The sequence below is a fragment of the Cariama cristata genome, unplaced genomic scaffold (genome assembly GCF_000690535.1).
Source record: "Cariama cristata isolate BGI_N322 unplaced genomic scaffold, ASM69053v1 scaffold32738, whole genome shotgun sequence".
Classification (NCBI taxonomy): domain Eukaryota; kingdom Metazoa; phylum Chordata; class Aves; order Cariamiformes; family Cariamidae; genus Cariama; species Cariama cristata.
In genome coordinates this window covers 28,714-49,729 of record NW_009630308.1, presented here as the reverse complement: position 1 = coordinate 49,729, position 21,016 = coordinate 28,714, and the positions used below count along the sequence as shown (strand labels likewise).

General features: G+C 47.7%; 1 protein-coding gene across 1 annotated transcript in view; it reads left to right on the top strand.

Moving 5' to 3' along the window:
• Positions 1 to 21,016, top strand: part of LOC104165737 (myocardin-like) — a 36,948-nt gene that overhangs the window by 5,243 nt on the left and 10,689 nt on the right. The window contains 4 exon segments of the mRNA XM_009705451.1: positions 5,099 to 5,164; positions 10,243 to 10,298; positions 14,863 to 14,938; positions 17,242 to 17,403. Coding sequence (XP_009703753.1) covers positions 5,099 to 5,164; positions 10,243 to 10,298; positions 14,863 to 14,938; positions 17,242 to 17,403 — 360 coding nt within the window.

Sequence of the window (21,016 nt, the reverse complement as noted above, 5' to 3'; positions counted from 1 at the left end):
GGGTGGCTGGTAGAGGGAACAGTGACTTGCTGCTGGTTTTTTTAGTGGCAGTGCCAGCTTGAGTTGTTTGTCAAACTGCTGACTCCCATCATGGTCGTGCACTTGGGTCAAACTGGCATAACGTGGTGCTTCTGCTGGTCCCCTTTACTGCACAGACCAGGAGCACTGGCTGGTCCAGGGAGCAGCACAAAGTGCAGGGAGCGGAAGACAACTGCCTGACCATCAGTTCTGGTAGCAGCAGTGACTTACTTCAGAGGAAGACAAGAGCACAGCGATTGCACTGGTTATGAATGTGGTTCCTAATCAAAGTGAAGGTGCTGGCACAACCCAAGCAGGGAGGAAACCAGCAACTACTGGGATTTCACCAGAAACCACATAAGAGAGCTGGGAAGAGCTGAAGCAGGGACTCTGCCTCACTTACTCCCACTCCCAGAGGGTCTGTCAGAGACAGGGACAGATGCTAGGTCAGAAGTCAAGAAGCAGCAACAGACCTGCAGCTCCACCTGGGCAGCTTGTCTCAGCTGCAAGGATGAACTGAATGCTGAGAAAGCCTCGTGCAGCCTTGGACTTTCCAGGGAACCTGCTCTGACTGCTACCTAAGTGTTGGTGGGAAAGGACAGGCTCTGATCCAGCCTCCCTCTTGGAGACAGACCATCACCAACACTAGGTCAGGTCAGCCATGGTTTTGCCTGCCTGCCCTATTGCTGAACCCTGCGAGAAGGGCAGTTCCCCCACCTCTCTGGGCAATGTGCCTTAGTGCTCCTTAGCCCCCTGTGCTGTTAAAACCAGTTCCCCAAAGAGAGAATGGTGCTATGAGTGCTCTGGCAATGACCCAGCTTGGGGGATGCTCTGATACAGGTGATAAAAGTCCCATCCTGACCGTCTGGTGAGCACTGAACTCAAAGTGTCCCTGCAGATTGAAGCAGAAGGCCAGGTCTGCCTGCTGCTGAGGTGGAAGGAGGATTTGAACATGTCTTTTGCGGTGCATCACCAGGCCAGGCAAGACCCAAGCTGTTCTCTTAGCTTCCTAAAGCTGAGGTCAACTCCTAGGGAGGAGGATGACTCATGACTGCGAGTCATGGGCAGTGCTCAGAGCTTGGGCCACCAGAGCCAGCTATGACTGACACCAGGATATCTTCTCTGCACCGATGGCACATCCTCACTGCAGAGGATGTTTCTGGAAGCTGTACCACTAAATGGGACTTAGTGCTAGCATAGAAAAGAGTAGTATTTCTAAGATAAAAAGCTCATGAGCAAGATCACTGGAATAGGTCTGAAATGCCTCGCATGATCTAGGGAGGGATTTCTCATCATGGGGTACCATAGGAGGGAGCAGGGTTGCTGAAAGCAAGGCTTTCTCTCAGTTGATGGCAACTGATGGTGCCAGCACAGCTTGGTACCATAGGGTGACAAGTGTGCATGGCTGCTCCCTTTGGGTTACTTCTCACCATTCAAACTGGTGCAGGCAGGCAATAAGGATGCTAGGAGTGTGGGACCAAGATTGTCTTATCAATGCTCCAGCCATCCCCCTTTGTAACATAAATGTTGCTCTGAAGTGTTAGCAAAGCAGTTTCCTTGAAAAATAAGAATATTCAGGAAAAAAAACAATTCTCATACACAGAGGGTGACAGCATCCTCAAAGTGAGTCACAGGCATCACTCAGAGTTCAGACCTCCAGACACGTGGCAAAGGAAGAGGACAGGAATGCAGCTGGGGTCAGACATAGCTTCAACATATTTTAAGTTCCCTTCAAGAAGCAGCTAAGTGGTGGTTGTTTGGATGGTGCCAGGGGCTCCTCCAGCCCTGTCTTTAAGCATTGATGTTGTGAAGGAAAGGTGCAAGCTTTGAGCTGGCATCCACCAAGCTGCAAGCTGCAGCGCTGACTTGGAGGCTGCCAAAAGTAGTGGCTGCTTTACCTCTTCCTGTAGGGATGCTGAGTGTTATTGTCTGACATTGTCCACAGTTATGTTTCTTCAGATGGTTTGCAACAGGTTTTGGAAGCTCATAGAGATGACATTTGGGAGTCGAGACATGCATCCTACTGCATGAGGAGGTCCAGATCTGGATGAATATTCAGCGGCTGAAATAACTGTTTCAACCATCGAGTTTGGGCTGCTCCTGGAAATGGTCAGCATTTGCACATGGCTGTCTTCACATTTTCTGTCAGCATGCCCTGAACAGACAAGGCTGGATAAACTTTTCCTCCTTGCCCTGTGGCTTAAGAATGGGCCAGGAAGTTTGTAAGCTCAGCATGGCCCAAGCTGAATCATGAGTCTGGGAGAGATTGCGTGACCTGCCCATAGCCACTCACCCATGGAAGAGCTTAGCTCTCATGCTCAGAACAGCTTGTGTCATTGCTGGGTCACAGCCGTTATGCCTGTCAGCATGAAAAACAATTTGGAGACCTTTTCTCCCTTCACAAAATTATCATTAAATAATGTCAGGTCCCCTCTGTGATGGTCTATCCGCAGTGCTTAGTGCAGGAGACAAAAGAGAGGCTGTTAGCTGGAGCACAGACCAGCTGCAGTAGGGTAGGGTCCCTTGGATTGTGCATTGTTTGCTGGAAGGCAGTACGATCTGGGAAATCTGGGTTCCTGAGTGCTGCTCCTGCATCCAAGCAAAGGGAGCGCTATGGTAGGCAAACCTGCACAAGTTTTCAGCACTTCTTGCATCAAGGCAGATGCTGAATCTTACAGTCACCACACTGGGAATCATCATCACCTTCCAAGCTATGCTTCAAGGGAATTTGTAACATCTCCTTTTTCTGTAAACAGGCCTGGCTGACAGTTGACTGCACCCTGAGGCTGTCAAATTATTTGTCTGCTAGGAAGGGCTATGAAATAAGCACAAGAAGCAGAGAATGTGGACTTTGAATGCACGGTCATCTGATTGGTAGCATCCCCCTTGCTCATGTGGATGTGGTATATCACTTGGTCTGGCCGTGTCAGAAGTTGGAGTGAAATGGTGCAAATAATTTAGCACATGGGTGAGCTGTGAAGGGAAGTGATGGAACATCCTCGCTTGGGACATTTTACAGCTAGATGGGGCAGACTGCTGTGTCCTTGGCAGGGTGTTGTATGCAACTCTAGAAGTCTTTGCTGTCCTTGATTCCCGTTTGATGATGGGATGTTGTATGTAAATTGCCTCAGTTTAAGGCAAGATGCTCTAATGCCTGGGACACTGGACCAGGACCTAGAAGAGTAGAGAACCATTCCTGGGTAAGCTACAAATCTTCTTTATTCTTGGATGGTCTCCGACCTCCCTTAGCTCACCTATTCCATAAAGATACATTTCTTCCTTGGGGAAAGTATAAAGCTCTGCATGGTTCCTCAATATTGTGACCAGTCACAGAGAAAGTTCTACACAAAGAAACTGGGGTCCACTTTACCCTGTGTAAGATACCTACCACAAACTGGTTACCAATTAAACTGCCTCTATAGTCAAGAAGGAAAGACAGGCATTCCTAAAGCATGAACTGTCTAATTTGGTTTTGAGGTGCCCTGAGGGTGATGTCTCCTGCGAAGGGGATGCACATAACTGGGTCTGATGTAGGTATCTAGAGTGCAAGGGTCTAAATCCGTGTCCATGGGCAAAACCAGCACTGACTGGGGGTGGTGCCATGGGACAATGGTGGGATACAGACTTCCATGGCAGCAAGGTTTGCCAGTGACTTCTAGCCATCAACTTCACCCTGGCATAAGGGGAACAGAACACATGCAGACTTTATCAGATACTGAAGGCTATGTTTTTTCCTCACAGCAAGAATCTTTGGTGTCCTAAGAAGTGCTGGAATTTGGCAGGAGATCATTGTCCTATGTGAGACCTTCACTAAACATTTGCTCTGAATGTGAGACATGGTTTGTACAGCGGACATGGAAAAGTCACAAGCAAGGGCATCTCAGGGAGCCTTGTGCTTTGGGGACTGCTCTGGAAGGGATTATTATCTAACTCCATCCCACATCCCAGGGAAGCTGTATTGTAGACATAAGCTGTTGGCAGAGATCAATAGGTTGCTCCAGGGGACAAAAAAGCTGTTCTTTCTCTTCCCCTTCTAATACTGCCTCTCTCCAGGCAGCTAAGGGATGCTGTCTGGGGCTGTGCTGGTAGGCAGGGGATATGCGTGCAGTTATATTGTGACTGCTGAAAGATATATGACCTCGTGGCAAGCTGTGCTGAGTTTCCAGCTGGAAAATATGGAAGTGAGTTTTATGTTTTACCTTGTGATACAAGTGTCTACCTTCTTGAAGACGAATTTGCAAAAACAAAGGTGTAGAATATGTTACTAACTCAAACTAGAGGCAGTATTACCTGAGTGATGGGATGAACTAACCTGTGCAGTCCTGCGTCATGCTGCAGGTGTATGGTGGGCTACCATTACATGCTGTAAATATTGAGAGGTACTTCTTTGTTACATGCCTAATTGATGCTCTGTAGCCTAGGTCATGCCACTAAGTCATTTAGCGACCCTGATCAGTGGTTCATTCCCATCCGACAGTGCATTATTTCAAAAAATAAGTTATACTGGAGATTGTAGGTCCTTGGAACAGTGGGTTCATACAGAGATGTCACTAATCTCTCCTCACCACATTAGCTACGTCCCCCTCGGTACAGTAAGCATACCTGCATCTACTGCCAAGCCTTGCAGGGCTGGAAATGTGCTGCGAGGCCCTCAGAAGTGGAGTTGGAAAGCTCTACTCAATCCACAATGCTGGGGTGAAGGAGGACCTCCTAGCTTCAGAGTTCTGATTTGAGCAACTATCTGAGCTGAAGTCATGCTCACCTGAGGCTGCTGTTACAAGTGCTAAGCAGGGGTCAGTCTGTCCCAAGCACCACGGTACTACCTGCACCAGAAGCAGCCCCTGCCCTGCTCATTTGTCTGCAAAAGTGAGGATTGGGGTGGTGCAAGCTACACAGCTCCTCCCTGGCAGTTCCCCTTGTCTTGGAGCACTCTGCTGCACCAAGGCTGGTCCAGCAGCAGCAGGGATCAGTGCCAGACCTCTGTGTCACACACAGATCCCCTGACACATTGTCCCTGATAGATGTACTAGTACCTCAGTAAAATCCTGCATCTTTTCCTGACACTCTCTCTCTCACACAGTTTTACAGCTACGGCTCCAGCAGAGAAGGACCCGTGAGCAGCTGGCTGACCAAGGCATCATGCCACGTGAGTATTTTTTTCTGCCTTTTCTACCCATTCCTGGCTCAGAGGGGCTGTGTTCATCTTGGGGACTGCTGGGGTACAGTGTGACACCAGCTGCCTACTCAGACCCACTCAACCCTGAGCAGATTGCTACCAGAGGGGACTTTGCTTCCTGCCCTGTGGAAATACTGTGGTCCCTGGTACTGTACAACGGTGCCCAGCATTTGCCACACAGATTATAATTCCACTGCTCAAACTGAAGTCAGGAGAGATGTTTAGCTTACACCACCCAAAAATTCAGCTGCATAGCTCCCTGTCCCAGAGGTTACTGTAGCAGGACAAGCATATCCAACTCACAAAGCTCTTCATGTAGGCAAGGGCAGAGAATCTCATGTCCTCCTGTAAAAGCCAGGAACCTCCGTGGCAGGATCAGACTCACAGAACAAGGAAGAGGTAGAGAGGGTCCATTCCAGGAGGCTGTTGTAGAAGGAAGCGGTGGGTAACTGCCTTGGTCCCAGTGTGGAGAGGTAGCCCCTAGGTGAGTGAGACATATCCAGATCTGTGCCTGTGCCCAGCCAGGACCCCACAGGGCAAAACTGGCAATGTACACTTGAGGACAAAGAAACCCTACCTGGGCCTGCTTGCTGCAGACTGACAAGTGACGTCTGTACTTTCCCCTCTCTGATCACGTTCATCCTTGCTAACCTGGCATTCAAGCCCGAAGGACAAGCTCCAGGCCAGCATTATCATGTAAACATTCAGCATCAGAAAGCCTGTTGCTAAAGCCTAAAAAGTAAGTGACTGAAAATGAGGCCCTTCTGCACCTGCAAATGCATCATGAAACCTGTAGCACTACCAAAGAAATGATGTTGGGAGCTCAGCCATGCTCGATAGATAACTCTATCCTGACCTAGCTGAAGCTCCATGTGCATGAATCTGTGATTATCTGGGACCCAGGTAGAGGATTATCCTTTCTGTCTCATCAAGGATCCCTTGGGTTCACTGCTAAGACCACAACTTTCCAAAGGCTGTGACACTTTTGTCTCTTCTGGCTGACCTTGAAGACTGGGATGCAGCTCTTGTCTAAACAGCAGAACAACTCCTCACTAAGAGCATGGCTCTACCACTGCTTGCTGCACCCTGCCCATCCCTCTACCCTTCTCATGCAGCTGCCTTACTAAAGGATTGTGTCAAGATGGCCAGCAACAGGCACCTTCTCAGTACAGTATTGCCAGCATCAAGCATCAAGAAAAGTTGAGCAGGATGACAAAAATCATGACTGTCAAAATGATCACACCGTTTTAAGACTGATAAATGCATGTTCTTCCCATTTTTCTTCTGTATATTTCTTTAAGCATTCAGATTTTATGTTGCCTGCCACCAAAGGGCAAGCACTTCAATCACAGGACTCCAGGAGTTGAAGCTTTAAGCAAAATAATGTGACATTTGTTATAGTATTGCAAGTACTGGCAATACAGTCAGTGGCCAAAAATAGTCTAACATCTCCTGAACTGCTAAGTCCACTCTATAAAAGTGGGCACACTTAGATAAGGTGCAGGAGACCCTATTGCACACGTATGGAGCAGTAGTGTCAACTGAGAGATTTGCATACTTGATGCTGCTCTGCAAGGCTGAGTGCACAGGACTGCACTTTTACAAATGAGCCCTAACATTTATACCTTACACATTGCAGACCACATATTAAGCCAAATTTATTTGATGGCAACTGAAGGGTATTTTCCTGTTACTTATGGTTTCTTCGCACTCCCAACTTCTAGGTTAACATTTTGCAGTCTGGTTTCTGGCCAAGAAGGCCATTTTGGGAAGCTTGATCACAGTTCACTCACTGGAGTAATAGAAGAAAAGGCACTTTTACCATTATAAAAACAAACATGCAGAATTTAACTGCTGAATTTCACCTCAGGAGGAAGTATCAGACATTAGCATTTAATACGTGGGAGGCCCAGCCAGCTTTCCCATGGCTTGGGAAGGTGCAGTTGTTCCTTATGAAAAACAAGTCTCTGTTTAACCATATCTTCCCATGCCCTGTTGGCTTTGAGGACCAGCAGGTGAGATGGGCCCTAGGAGGTGCACTGGGACAGGATCTCAGTTCATTGCAGGAGGATAAGAAATGAACCCATGTGGCTGCAACCCACAGCAGTTGAGAATAGCCCTTCTGGAAGGAGAAAAGATGGGCACTGCCTGTCTCCATGGTCAGAGTCAGGTTTGGTGCCAGGCTTGGAGCATGCACTTGATCCCACATTGCACTTCAGATTTTGCACAAGGATTGCTTTCATTGTGTATGTTTTCTGTTGATATAATCCCGGGACAGAGAAACTTTGTTTTTGTAACTGATCCCTTTTATACAGAGACAAGAAAGAGAGATGGAAGGTCAGAGTAACAGAATAACATTGGATAAAAGATTTGAGGGTTTGTAGAAACCCTTGTAGAAAGAGGAGTTGATGACTACACGCAAAGCCTCCTAAGCTGTCCAGCAATGCAGCTATAGCACAGTAAGCATGAAACATTGGAGTAAGTCCTAGGAAGTTGGATGGTTTTTGGTATCCAAGAGAATAGCACAGGGAGAAATAACAGTGTTACCCAAGTATAGCACAGTGAGACAGATACCCTTACCAAAGCCCAGTCTGTGTTTGGTTTGAATGGAAAAGATTAGTGCTATTGTATACCTGAGATCTGTTCATACTCCCTTGGATGTTCCTCTAAGAAATGTGAAACCTTCAGATGGTCCCATCACTGAAGAAGGCAGGAAACTGCCTAAAGGAGGATACTCAGGAGCAGTAGAATTGCACAAGACTTCAGGTTCAAAGCTGGACTCTGATTGTCAGATGTTTTCAGGTTGTAAATTGAACAACTGGCTGGCAAAAAAATTAACACTACCGAAAAAGGCTCTGTAAATAAAGATAGGCACAGACTGATAGGCAAGAGCAGCCTCTGAGTTCCTTCAGCACTGTGACTCTGTGTATGGAAGATCCTCTGAAATCAAGGGGAAATCCAGGTTCATTGAGACACAGCCACGCTCCTGATGCATAGGAGTGCAAGTCAGAGCAGACCCTGCCCCATTCTTCAGGTTCACTGAGTAGGAAGTTTCCAATTCATGCAACAACACATGCAGTTTTATTGTCCTGGTGAAACTAGTACAGACCCAGTAAAAGCATTTCAAATCAAGAGCATGTGGAGTCACTTGCAGAAAGGTAGGCTGTGGGACTGAGCATGGATGAACCCTCTCTCTAGACCTGTACAGACGCCTGCCCTGGACCCCAGCCAGATCCTGCTCGCCTCCCCAAAAGGAGGGGGAAACAGCTTTCAGGATCAAGGATTCCTTAAGGCAAGGTTCCTCCTACTGCAATGAGCTGCAGAAATAGCTGCGTTTGAAGTAACGACCTTCTTGCTGTACGCAGCCACCATCTCATCCTCTAACTGAAACCTTAAAGGCAATAGTCCCAAGATTATCAACACCAAGCACAGCGGCTCTGCCCTGTTGCCTCCAGACCCTCAGCCATTTCAAGCTGACATGTTATCCCCTGACAATTTGTCTGAATGATCAGTGCTAGCAATGTCTTTATTTGTTTTGCAGACTAATACAAGCTGCAGCATCCACATAATTCCTCCAAAAATCTTGGTAAATGACTAATTTCTGCAACATTTTCCTCTTGAATAGCACAGCATTTGGTCAATGCCCATAGCACATTCCCAATGTCAGTACTTCACAGTAAGCAGGGCTGTAAAAATCATGTCTCTTGTTAACTTCATTTTAAGTGCATCATTTTATCTTGCTTCTGATTAAACCAGCTATCACAAGTCCTCATGGCTGCTCACCAGAGCATGGCACAGTAACGCTAGCTTGTCTGTATGTCCGCTTTCCAAATTTTTTTTTGCCTCCTGTGTTTTACTGTGATTCGCTGGAAGTTATGGGGGTTGCCCTGGGTGTTGCTTACCGAAAGCCAATTCAGAGGGCCCCCAAACATTTCCCGTCTACTCCCAATCTTTTCTTCATCATCCTCTAGATTGATGGAGGATAACATGTCTTGTGTGAAAATAATCTCTGTCCTTATTGGATCCCATTCAGAAGACAGAAAGGGAATTCCTGTTGCCAAACAAAGAGTTGTAGCAGACTGGTTTTGTGGGTCATGACACCTTCCCTTTCCCTGTCCCAATGGGAACAGTTAATTTTGCCTGTTTACACAGACAGAAAAGAATTTTTGCAGGATCTGAGAAATATTAACTCCTTCACCATGCAAATTCTGCTCCTATTTCTACTGAACCAAACAAGAAAATGTGCAAGGTTCTCCATGATTCCAGTATAGACTGCTTCATGGGACTGGTGTTCACTGGTCCAAGAGCCAGGGATCATTGGCCTTTTTTGGGGAGCCCCTCTGAGTTAATCCTCCTTGGTGTCAGGAGATGCTGAGGGCATAGTCTGCTGCTTGGTACCTGGCCGGGCAGCTGCCTGCCCAAGGAAACCCCATGTCACACAAATGCTTCTGGGCAAGGGACAGGACAAATAAATGTCCAGTGAGAGATGGAGGGGTAGTCAGTGATGGAAGAGGGATAAGGACCACAGTTGCAGGGCCTTGTCTTGAAATACCCTCACTGAAGGCTGTGCCCACATGACCCCAAGAGGCAAGAAAGGTCTTTTCCGTTTTCCTGCTGGTCTCAAACCTCAGTCACCTACAGGTTTTACTCACAGGTGAGGTCCCTTCTCAGTTTGTTGCTCTTCCCAGATCTGTCTTCTGGGGCTGTGGTGCCTTCCACGACCTGCAGGAAACACTCCAGGCAAAAGTCACATCTGCTCTCTGACATGTCCCACAGAGCACTACGTTTCAAAGCCTGCACCCCCTCCCTGCCCATGTGCCTCCTGCACTCCCCATGCTCTCCATTCCCCCTGCTCTCCTGCCATGGACTGACTGAGACCATGGGATTTCCCAGAGCTTTCCTGAGTTATTTTTAGTCAGTGCAATAAAGAGAACGGCTAGTTTGTGTTGCTATTTTTATAGCACTTATTAAAATGCTGTTGCTGAATATCCTGGTGGCTGCTTGCTTCCGCTCCTGTGCTGACTACTCCTCTTTCTTTCCTGTTGCAGCACTGAAAAGCCCATCTGCATTCCATGAACAGCGAAAAAGTCTGGAGCGAGCCAAGGTAACTCCTGCAGCCATCCCAATGAGGCAACACGTGGGCTCGCTTTGCATGTGTTGCGGAGTTTGAAAGCACCTTCCACCACTGTCCCCTCCTCTGGCATCCTCCATTCAGGCCCTGTGGCCAAGGATGAGGGTCAGGGCACCTACCCTGCTTCCAGACATGGTGGGGCCAAGCCAGGGTTCACAAATGCTCTGGAGCACCCTTCTCAAAGCACGGAAGGTTTAAAAGGGCAGAGGGACCATCCGTGCCTTGACCTATGGGGTTTTACAAGAGCACCTGGGTTTCACAAGAGGCTGTGGGCAGGGTGTAGGTCAGCATGGCACTGGCAGTCCTTCCAGTAAATGTCCAACCAATTGAAGTGCCATTTTTCTCTCCAGGCCAGGTCCACAGCCCACTCCTCACTGTGCTGGCTGCTCTCCACTCCTGCTCAAGCCAGTGGGGTTAGAGCAGGGTCAGCAGCAAACAAGATTGAAGGAGCCTAACTATTTAGCAAGTGTGTAGGAGGAATGCAGATGCCCTTTGTCACCTGGAGTGAGTCCCCAGGGAGCTCACACTTGTCATCAGACAGGAGGTTGGCTTTTAGCTCTGCAGTGCAGCTTGGCCATTACAACGTGTAGCGTCCAAGGGGCTAAGTGGGCCAGGCTCCCACCAGCCCCATTATCTAACTGCACTCAGGTTTCCCTAAATATTGCTGAAGGCAGAGATAAGATAAGCAGCCATTTCCAGAACACATCGAAACTCTGTGATGCGATCACTTTTTGGGAAATCACACTGGTTTTCGAAGCACCCACCATCCAGCCTTGACCAAGCTGTAGGGATGTCCATGGAAAAGGGAACAATCAGTCATGCAGGTTTTGCCTCAGCCCAAGAGTGTGTTACATTAATCCACAAAACGTGCTTGCAGTCACATGGAAAAGGATCTTTGCAAGGAAGAATGATTGTGAAATACAGAGAAGTGCTCTTCTGAGGTTAAACACGCTCCAAATCACTTGCCCTGAGTCTCCTGCAGTAATAAATGGCTAGCATAAGAAACACAATATGACTCTGAAAAATTAGTACGCTTACAAAATTTCAAGCAATCCAAAGTATCCTTGAAGTGTCATATATTTTATGGTTTAAGTATACATTTCTGTCTCTTTGTCTTTCTCTTCAAAAGCTTTCACTGGCTAGTTGCCTGGGGAAAAGGGAAGGATGGTCCAGTCTATCCCAAACTGCACGCATTTTTAGAGCATGCTAATGAAGACACTAATGAGCACAGCTCATAACAAACATATACTTCTTTGCAAGGATGCCCTCCTTAGAGCTCTGACAGGGAAGGAGCAGCAGCTGTTTCCAGATAATTACTCAATGGCATTTGTTGTTTAGCTGATATTCCTCCAAACTGATGTTCTGCAAACAGAAAGCAGATAACAACAACCACTTTCATGTGTTTTGAAAGCTCTTCTGCTTCAGCTGATGCTAAAAAAAAAACCCACATCTGAAGTCTTTCTCCACCATTTGCACCCCAGTGACACAAACACAGCTTATAAACAGCAAAGGTCAAAAGGAACTGAAATCACAGCAGAAAGTCAGACTAACGCAGTGTGAATGCTGGGTTCAACATGAACAATGCCACATCTGTAGGACAGCAATGTAAGCTTAGCCCAAGTCAGAACCTGATCTGAGGATTAGCTGGAAATGCATTAGGTGAATTTAATTGCACTCAGGTGCAGACACCAGCTTGCTCTGATCTGGCACAGGAAGCAGGCAAACCTACACATGGTCCAAGAAAGGGATTGCATTGGTGAAAATAAGCTGGGGAAAAAATATGGGGGGAAGGGTAAGGAATTGTAAAGACTTCAGTAAATAAAATGTCTATTTTTTGTTTAAACATGTCACTGGCTATGTTAGAGGCTGGCATCAGGCCAGCACAGCACACTTTGAAGTCAATGTCCTATAATAGATTGCTGGGTTGGAGGACAGAGAGCAGGCTGATTTTCCTGAGGCAGTCTGGCTCAGCAGGGCTTTAGCACTCACTCCCAGCATCCCAGCAAGCATGGCAGGGAGGGACTGTAGGGGACAGCTGTCGTGCCTCTGCCCCAGAGCAGAACAGCCCCATCTGGGTCATTCCTGACAGATATGTGACCACCAATGGACATCCCACCCCCCCAGCAACCTGCTCCAGTGCTCTCTAACCTGTGCTGTTAGCAAGTGTCCTCCGATTGCCAGCCCAAGCTGTTCTGTTGAAGTTTAAGCCCATTACTTTTTCTCCTATATGCATGCACATGCAGAATTCTTTACCTTTTCTCTTGTAGCACTTCTAAAAAGTATTTTGCATCCTGTTTCCTTATAGCCGTCTCACTTCTGGACTGACCAACCTCCCCCACCTTCAGCCTCTCCTCATTGATCCCATCTCTGGCTCAATAACGATTTCTGTAGCTGTCATCCAGACCCTTCCTATAGACATTTTCAGATGCAGGGCACAGAAGGGGGCCTTGCTATTCCTAGGATCCATCTGACACCCTTCATTGGATCTCCTAGGGAGTTGCCTGCAGGTCTGGTGATGTGGTTTAGCTGCTGATCAGTAGATTCTTCAGAGCCTTTTATATTTTTTTCTCTACTTATGGAGTAACTAATTTCTGCCTAAGGCAGAAAACAGTCCAGTGATCAGTACAGAAGCAACTCTGGTGCATTAAGTCTTCATTCACCCCAGTGCTTAATCAGCTGGTTTAGCTGTGGCTCACTGTGACCTGAATGCAGTCCTTTCCAAATGTCCTTCTTGAAATTGTATCAAATGTATTTCAGATCATTTCTTCAATTACTCCAGATTTAATTGCATTTTAATCTGTTAGCCTTGAATGATTCAGAGTCAAGGAGTATGTCTTCTACCATCTATGGCATTAATGAATATATTGACTAGTAGGAAAAATTGCTGTGTAACATGATTTGATATATTCTTCTGTTTAGACTGTGAGCCATTCCTAATTCTTCTGGTGACCCACAGCTATGCTCCTTTTTTATGTTAGTCTTATCCAGACCAAATTTCTCTGGCTTGCATATGAGAAAGTCATGTGAGATAATGTCAAAACATGCTTAAAGTCAAGCTACATGACATTTATTGTTTATTCCTGTAACAGAAATCTGTCATCTCTCCATAGAAGGGATTTAGGTTGGTGCGATGTGGTTTGTTCTCGATGAATCCATCCTGGCTGTTACTCACCTCCTTGCTATCTTCAAAATCCATTTATATAGATTGTTTAATTACTTGATCCAATATCTTGCTGATGGGTTTATAATTTCCTGGTTTCTTTTCTCCAACTCTTTTAAAGCAAGAAATTATGTTCTCCCTCGCCCAGTTTCCTGGAGATCCACAGACAGTTGCTATTACTCTAGCCTTGTGTGTCTCAAACTATTTAACTCATCTGAGTATTCTCCAAGCTATTCTCCAAACTGATAACTGGAGCTTCTTCTCCTTCATTGCTGAAGGTCCTTGGCTTACTTATTTGATTGATAAATATCCATTTATCTTTTTAGTGAGGATGGTTTAAAAAGGCATTAAATCCTGTAACCATCTCAGCAGTACGCACAATTATTTCTCCTGTTTATGGAACACAGATAGCACTTTCCATTGCCTTGTCCTGGCTACAGAAGTCCTTATAAAATCTTTTTCTCATGATCCTGCACATTTTGTACTGTGGGTTTTCCAGTTTTGCTCCAACTGCTTGTACTATGGTTTTATATTTATCCTTAAGATTTTAACCTCTTTGAACTATGCATATTTTTTGTACTATTTCTTCTTGCATCTCAACTTAGCAAACAGCTAGTAATTTGGCCAAATTGTGCTCTAGCTTTTCTTCACCTGGAGACAAGCTTATATTTGTATTCTTCAGGCCAGCTACCCTCAACATTGACTTCCTTGGCCCTAATGGATGGCATTATTGTACATCTGTGTCCCTTTCTGTTCCTAAAACCATGAGGAAGTTGGCACAAGGCTCCAGGACTGTGTTCATCACAAGCTCAGCTGTAGTGATCTGCAAAGTGGATTTTCCCAATGTCACAGCTGGGGTGAGGAACCACAGAGCACCGGAACTGCAGGACTGATAACCTGGGTAGAGAGTCTGGGTGTCTTCATGACTTGCTCAGCCTCATATCTCAACCCAGAGCACCAGGCTTCCCACAGAAGCCATTGCTAACAGTACAATCTGGAGCTACTTTGGTGCAATTCTCAAAGGCAACATGGTATGCTAAGCTAGGAGCAGATCCACCACTCCCTGTGAACAGGTCTCATCCTTCCCATGAGTTGTCATAATACTTCAGGCATCAGAAGCCTAAGGGAAATTGGAAAGGACACAGCTTACGAATGGGTATAGCGAACAGTCAGCAGCTCCGTGCACATTGTTCTATTTCTGAAGAACTTCTGCCCAAGAACAAGCTGGTGTTTGATTGAAAAAATAACGTCATTTAGGAGCTCACTCAACCCAGCTTGTAATAAATCCAAAAGAACCATGGGATGGCACAGGGGCAGATGCTTTCTGTATCTTATTGCTTCTCTAGCCAGGTAACTCTCTGTGTTTGTGTTCTGCAGACTGAAGATTATCTCAAGCACAAGATCAGAAGTAGGCCTGAGCGATCAGACCTGGTCAATATGCACATTTTACAAGGTAAGACTGCCTGAGTTTCTCCCCCACACTCCTTGTGTCTCCTGCCTTGTGACTTATGTCTCTCCTGCCCTACGTGGGTTCCCTTCAGGACTCTCATCATGATTAACTTTGTCTCAGCTGCTCATGAGAGGCAGATTCAAATGGGACACGTGTTGTATGGAATTCAGTCCAGACCTGGTCTTCAGGAGACAGGACACACGGTTATTCCCTGGCAGAAGCAGACTTAAGACCATCTAATCCTTCTCCCATCTCTGCCGGGGACCAGTATAAGATGCTCTAGAGGACAGTGGGGTAGAGAACAACTGTGAAAGAGGACTCTGTTAGACAGAGGTGCCGAAGTCTGATCCTCATGAAAAGCATACCCAGGGCATTTGTTGTCCAGGACACTGAAATCCCTGTAGCAGGTGGTTGCAATACCCTCCCAAAGCTGTACATCTTTTGTTTTGCCAGAAGTCTGGATATTCTATGTGGCAACTCATGGTGATGCGGTCAATGACCCAAGCACACCCGTATGAAAAGGGTGAACCCTGCTATCATTCCATGAGCCACAGCAGCTCTCCCCACTCCCATCCTGGTGTCCCCTCCCAGCCAGAGAGCTGGAACGGCTCCACTGCATCCCATCACAGACAGCAGAACACTGCAGTGTCTCTCATTATCTCCAGAGATAACCAGCTCCTTAGAGACAGGAAGGATGTGCAGTCTCTCTCCTCGAGTCCTGTCAGTCGCCTGGAAGAAGCAGATCACTTTCTGGCAAATGTAAATGCTGGCCTCTGCTCTCAGTATGGATGAATTCTGTATTTCTTTTTCCTCCAGCATGCAGGAGTGCTGAGATAGGGTCCCATGCTGGATCAGTGTCGCTGCCTTGCTTTTCCCTTGGGTGTCCATCCCTAAAATGGGCTAGCACCATTGCTTGTTTAACAGGTGGAAAGTGTCCTTCCCTTAGGTTAAATAATAGAAGCAATATGGACTGGAGTTTGAGCCTGGGCCCTATAAACCAGATGTGGAGGCAGCTGGAGTCACCAGGCATGGACAGGGCCAACCAGACACAGCCCGAGGAGAGGTGGAGCAGAGGCTGCCTGGCTGTGTATTGAGCAAGCTGGCTGTGCTGCCCCACACACCTCTTAGCTGGAGCCTCTGCTCACACCTCTGTCCATCATGCTCTGCAGTTCATGGAGGTGTGCCCTGGCATATCATGGACTTGGGTGTCCATTTTGTTCATAACAGCACCTAGAGGTGATTGAAACTGGCCAGCTAAGACACCTTGCATCATCTAAATGCCTTACAAGCACACCTTCTGTTACTGTTCACCTCAAGGAGCTCATGTGTGTTCACTGCCCTATATAGTCTGAGCCCAGAAGTGACCCTAGATCAGCTCTCCTGACCTCCTGCAGAGAAATTTCCTGGTATCAAGCCCTGTAGCTTGTGTTGCCTACAGTGTCTCTTCTAGAAGAATGTCCAGTCTTTGAATATAGCACAACCTAGATGCAGCCTTTCTTATTTTAGACCCCCGAGGGTATAGACATGGTCTAGTTTAGAATCCCACTCCCTCACTACTCAGACCTATGACACCAGAGAAGCCAGATCACCTTTGTTGAGGAAAACTTTCTGTTTAATTGGCTAGTCTTCTATCACCACTCAATAACTGGGGACTTCTCAGCTGGGTTTGGTAGGGCTGTAGCTTCCAGATCTAGTTGCCTTTGTTGTGCTCCTCTCCAGCTTTTTTTTTCCCCTGAAGGCCTGGAATGCCGTAGTCACACCACCTCTAAATGTCCACTCCCAAAGGCTCAGCTTTTGATCCTCCGGTGTCAGCCATTTACTCCAGTTGTCAAACACTGTTCATGATTCTTTTCTCCAGCTGTTCCCCAGAAGTAGGGATCCATCTGCATTAGCCCACAAGGGCCAATGGGCTTCTGGCAGGCAGGAGCTGGAGTCCACTTTGGCCTTTGTGTTAGTTGCAGCTTGTTAATGATGTTTCCATTGCAGATCATATTTGAGCCTTGGGGAAGATGTTCCAGCTGCAGGCTGGATTTGCAAGCCTAGGCTAGTAGACAGAGGATCTTGCTTGCGAACACAGAAGCTGGACCTAAGGCTCAGAGGAGGACCCATGTCCCAAACCCCATCAGCCCCATCCAGTCCAGCATCTTGCCTCCCAGTCTCAGAGCAACTCCTGCTGTGCACTGAGCCATGCTTAGGTTTTGGCCACAGCCCAGAAAGGCTGTGCTGAAGGGGAAGCACATTTCTCTGAGCACTGTGCTTACAGATGACCCAGGTCCTGAACTGATGCCTTTCCTTTGGCCTTTTAGACTCAGCTGCAGAGGGGTCCATTCAGTCTACTCAAATGAAGCTGAAAAGAGCCCGACTGGCAGATGATCTCAATGAAAAGATTGCTCTCAGGCCGGGTCCTTTGGAGCTGGTGGAGAAGAATATTATTCCTGTCGACTCAGCTGTGAAAGAGGCCATAAAAGGTAGTGGAAGTGAACGTGCGTGTTGTGTTGTGTGCATGGCACAGAGCAGGGTCTAGCAAGGTTATGAGGATGTACTGCAGTGACTGCAGGAAGTGACCAGCCTGGACTTAAGAGCTGCATTTATTGCTTCAGTTTTATTATTTTCAGAGTAAGTAGCCCAGTCCAGCACAGCCTGTGCTATCTTATCCAGAGGTATGGAAAGAGATCTCTCATCTTAGAGCAATGACCACTGAAACATGCACAATTGCTCAGCCATGTCTTCTCAGAAAGAACCTCCCTTCTTAAACCCCTTCCCTCCCCAAGGCTTTCAGCGTGTAAATGATACTGCTGGAGACAGGACATTCTTTCCTGCCTCACGTGGGAGAGGACCTGAATGCACATGTGTCGTTGTGAGGCCAGTCTGGATTCTCCCACTTGTGCCCTGCCAAACTTTTACATCCGAATAGGTGGGGGTGAAGCGGCTCCAGTTCAGCAAGGCTGCAGTTCTCTTTTTATTTTCCCACTTATGCTAGTGGTATGCAAGGCCCTACAAAGCAGGATGCTGCATTGTTGGATGGAGAAGGATCCTTGGGGTGCTCAAGTGCTGGGGAATACAAGGAGCAGCCTGCACCCCAAAGCAGGGTACAGTCCTGCCTACCAGTACCCAGCACTTGACACGCCTAAGCTTGGTTTTCCTTCATCACCTACTCCCCAGCCAGAGAACGGAGGCAGAATCCTCCACAACTATTTCCCCTGTGCTGCTGCAGGGAGGCTGGTGGGAGAGCCAATACAAAGCAAAAAAGTGACTCAGATTTCACCAAGGCTCAGTGCCAGGACGGGGAGGTCCAAAAGCAGAGAAAGGAGCAGGAAAGCCAGCAGAGTCCTGCAGTACCAGGACAATAGCCCCTATTTTTGAAGCTTGGGGCCTTCTTTGCATGTCCAAATCGGTCTTCGGGTCTCTGGTGAGGCACTGAGAGGTGCTCTGCCCCCTGGAAACCACGTGTTCTGTTGCTCCTGGTTCCTCAATTCATGGGATTATTTCCACTGGCATAATCCCATGTTAAGTGTCTGTTCTGGGCCTCAGAGCAAGCTGGGGACAGTGGCAGGGCTTTGGGACAGGAAGGGCCTTTGAATGACAGGAGTGATGCTGAAAATGGGAATTGAAACAGGAAGCACTTTGACTTTCGTTTCATCTCAGAAACCAGCATAAATGACATGAAACATTCCAGGCTCAGACACCACTCTGTCCTGCCCCACAATTGTTCCTGCTCTTGGCTTTCTTGATGTGAAGTGCACGCAGCGTATGTATGGCAGTTTCTCCAGTCTGGTCCTTGAGCCGCTCCGTTTCCAGCATTTCACAGCTCTTGTCTTTGAAGGTGAAATGTTCCAGGACTCTGCCTGAAGAGGAATTTTTAAGGAGAGTTCAAATAAAATCTCCCCAGCCACTTATCGAAGGAAAGAACAGTGGAAAAAAAGTTTCAAAAAATCCCCCCCCCTTTATAAACATTTGAGGCAGGTTGAGCATGACTTTATCCACTGGAGCTGAGGCTTGGAGGCTGGGCAAGTGTGCTTGAAGTTTGAACAGAGTTTCTCTCCAGCTGCCTTGTCAGGAGTTTGTGGTAAACAGATTTACAGGAAAAAAAAAGTTAAAAAAAAAAAGTCTGACTTAAAATAATTTGCTCAATTTTGAATTTCTACCTTTCTCAATGCCCTTCTATCACACTGCTGGGGAAAAAATGTGTCCTGCAAGCCAGTTTTATCCCATTTACAGTGAAACACACAACATATTAGGGTCAAACATGAAGTTACTTGGTACTGTTGGGTGCCACGAGAAGGAGGTGGTGCAACTGCACCAGGAACACATTCCCAGTCCTCAGGTTTCTGCAGAAGAAAGCCTGAGGCTCAAGGCTCTTCCAACTGATTTTCAGAGTCAGAGGCCCCTTATAGTGCTCACGGTTTGGGGTGAAGGGCTGAACACAGAGCAGAGATGAGCACTGGCACTTCTGAACGTTAAGACTTTTGTTTTTGCAATACCAGAAAGATGACAGGGTTTAAAAACGTTTTACTTCAACCTTGGAATCTCAACTGTTTATATAGTGGAAAGTTCAGCTGACGTGTTCCTCTAATCACCTCCGGCAGGGTGAGCAGAAAGTGCCAGACCCCAACTGAAAGCCCTAACGTCCCAGTGACAGGAGGCCGCCAGTGCCCTACATAGCTGAGCAGTGATATAAGAACCTTTTTTTACCAGGTCCTTGTCATCACTTTGTCCAATACGCTTGAGAGGACAATACCCAGTGCATTAGAAGCAGTCCCGAGCGAACACCATTCTGCCTGAGATTACAGTAGAGACATGGGATCCTGAAACAAATACGGTCAGCCCCGGGCTGGGTGAGAGCAGGACAGATAAGGGCAGCATTTCCCACCCGGCACAGACCCGTGGTATCAAGCAGCAAGATGCAGCACATTCCTGTCATGCTCCGGGCTGCTGCTGTGTCCTGAAGGTCCCTTGGGCTCCTGGCTTTGGCACCAGTTCTCAGTGCATGCTTATGAAATGCCAGCCCAGCAGGAGTCTTGCAGACTCACAAGTTCCCCTCGCTTGGTGTCATTTTTCTGGAGAAAAGATGTCCACACTTGCCTGCAGGCGTGGTTAGCAGCTCCCACCCAGCCCAGTTGTAGACCGTGCAGCATTGCAATTCCTCAGGGAAAACCCAGTTTGGATGCTGCCTCTGATGGAGAGGGGACAGGTCCTGTTTCCAGGGACATATGAGGAGCCCCGTGCCCTGAAGAGCAGGGAGGAGAGGCTCTCCAGAGGACACAGTTGATCTCATATCCCCACTGCATATGGTGGTTGGGCAGCAGCTCAGGGCAGGGAGCCAGGGCTCCCTACTTCCTTGCCCACCCCAGCACCATGAGCTGAAGCAGGCAGAGATAACCCTTATCTCTGAGATAGGGGCAGGGGTCAGAGCAGGAGGGTGCGTGTCAGTGAGAAGGCGCACATTGCTAGACCGGCAGCAGGGACAGGTGGATGCTTGTGCCCAGGCCCCTCCTAGTTCCCCATTTGTCACCTCACTATCGGTGTGCCAAACTGCCTGACAAATGCCAGACATGAGCACGAGGAGATTACAAGTGCGACCATGCTGCTCCTTCCTCTACCCCCACCTGCAGCCCTCCCAAGCCTCACATGAGGCCTTTTTTTTTCCAGTACTTTATTTATCAGCAAAAACTGGAGGTCAAGAGCTCTTGCCCATCTGACTAGGAGATAGCGTGCCGGGAGCTTTGCAGGGGGAAGAAGCAATGTCTGGGGATGTCAGAGAGGCAGTGGTAGTTGTTCGAAGCATGTCATGTGGGTGAAGACTGTGGACAGAGACAGGATCTGGAAGACTCTGTTCAGCCACAGCCAGGTCCACCCGTGTTGGCTTTTGTGCCCTGAACAGATGTGTCACCCTCTGGGTGGATTGCAGCCTCAGTTCTTTTGCTGAGGACAGGGTCCCACGCATGGTGTGGGCTTGTGGTTGGGGTGCTCAGTTGATGGAGACTCTAATATGCTATCTCAGGCCAACAGTGGGGCAGGACGACAGAGCCACTCCTGCCCCAGCCCCACCTGCCTGCAAAAAGCCTCCTGCCTATCCTCACA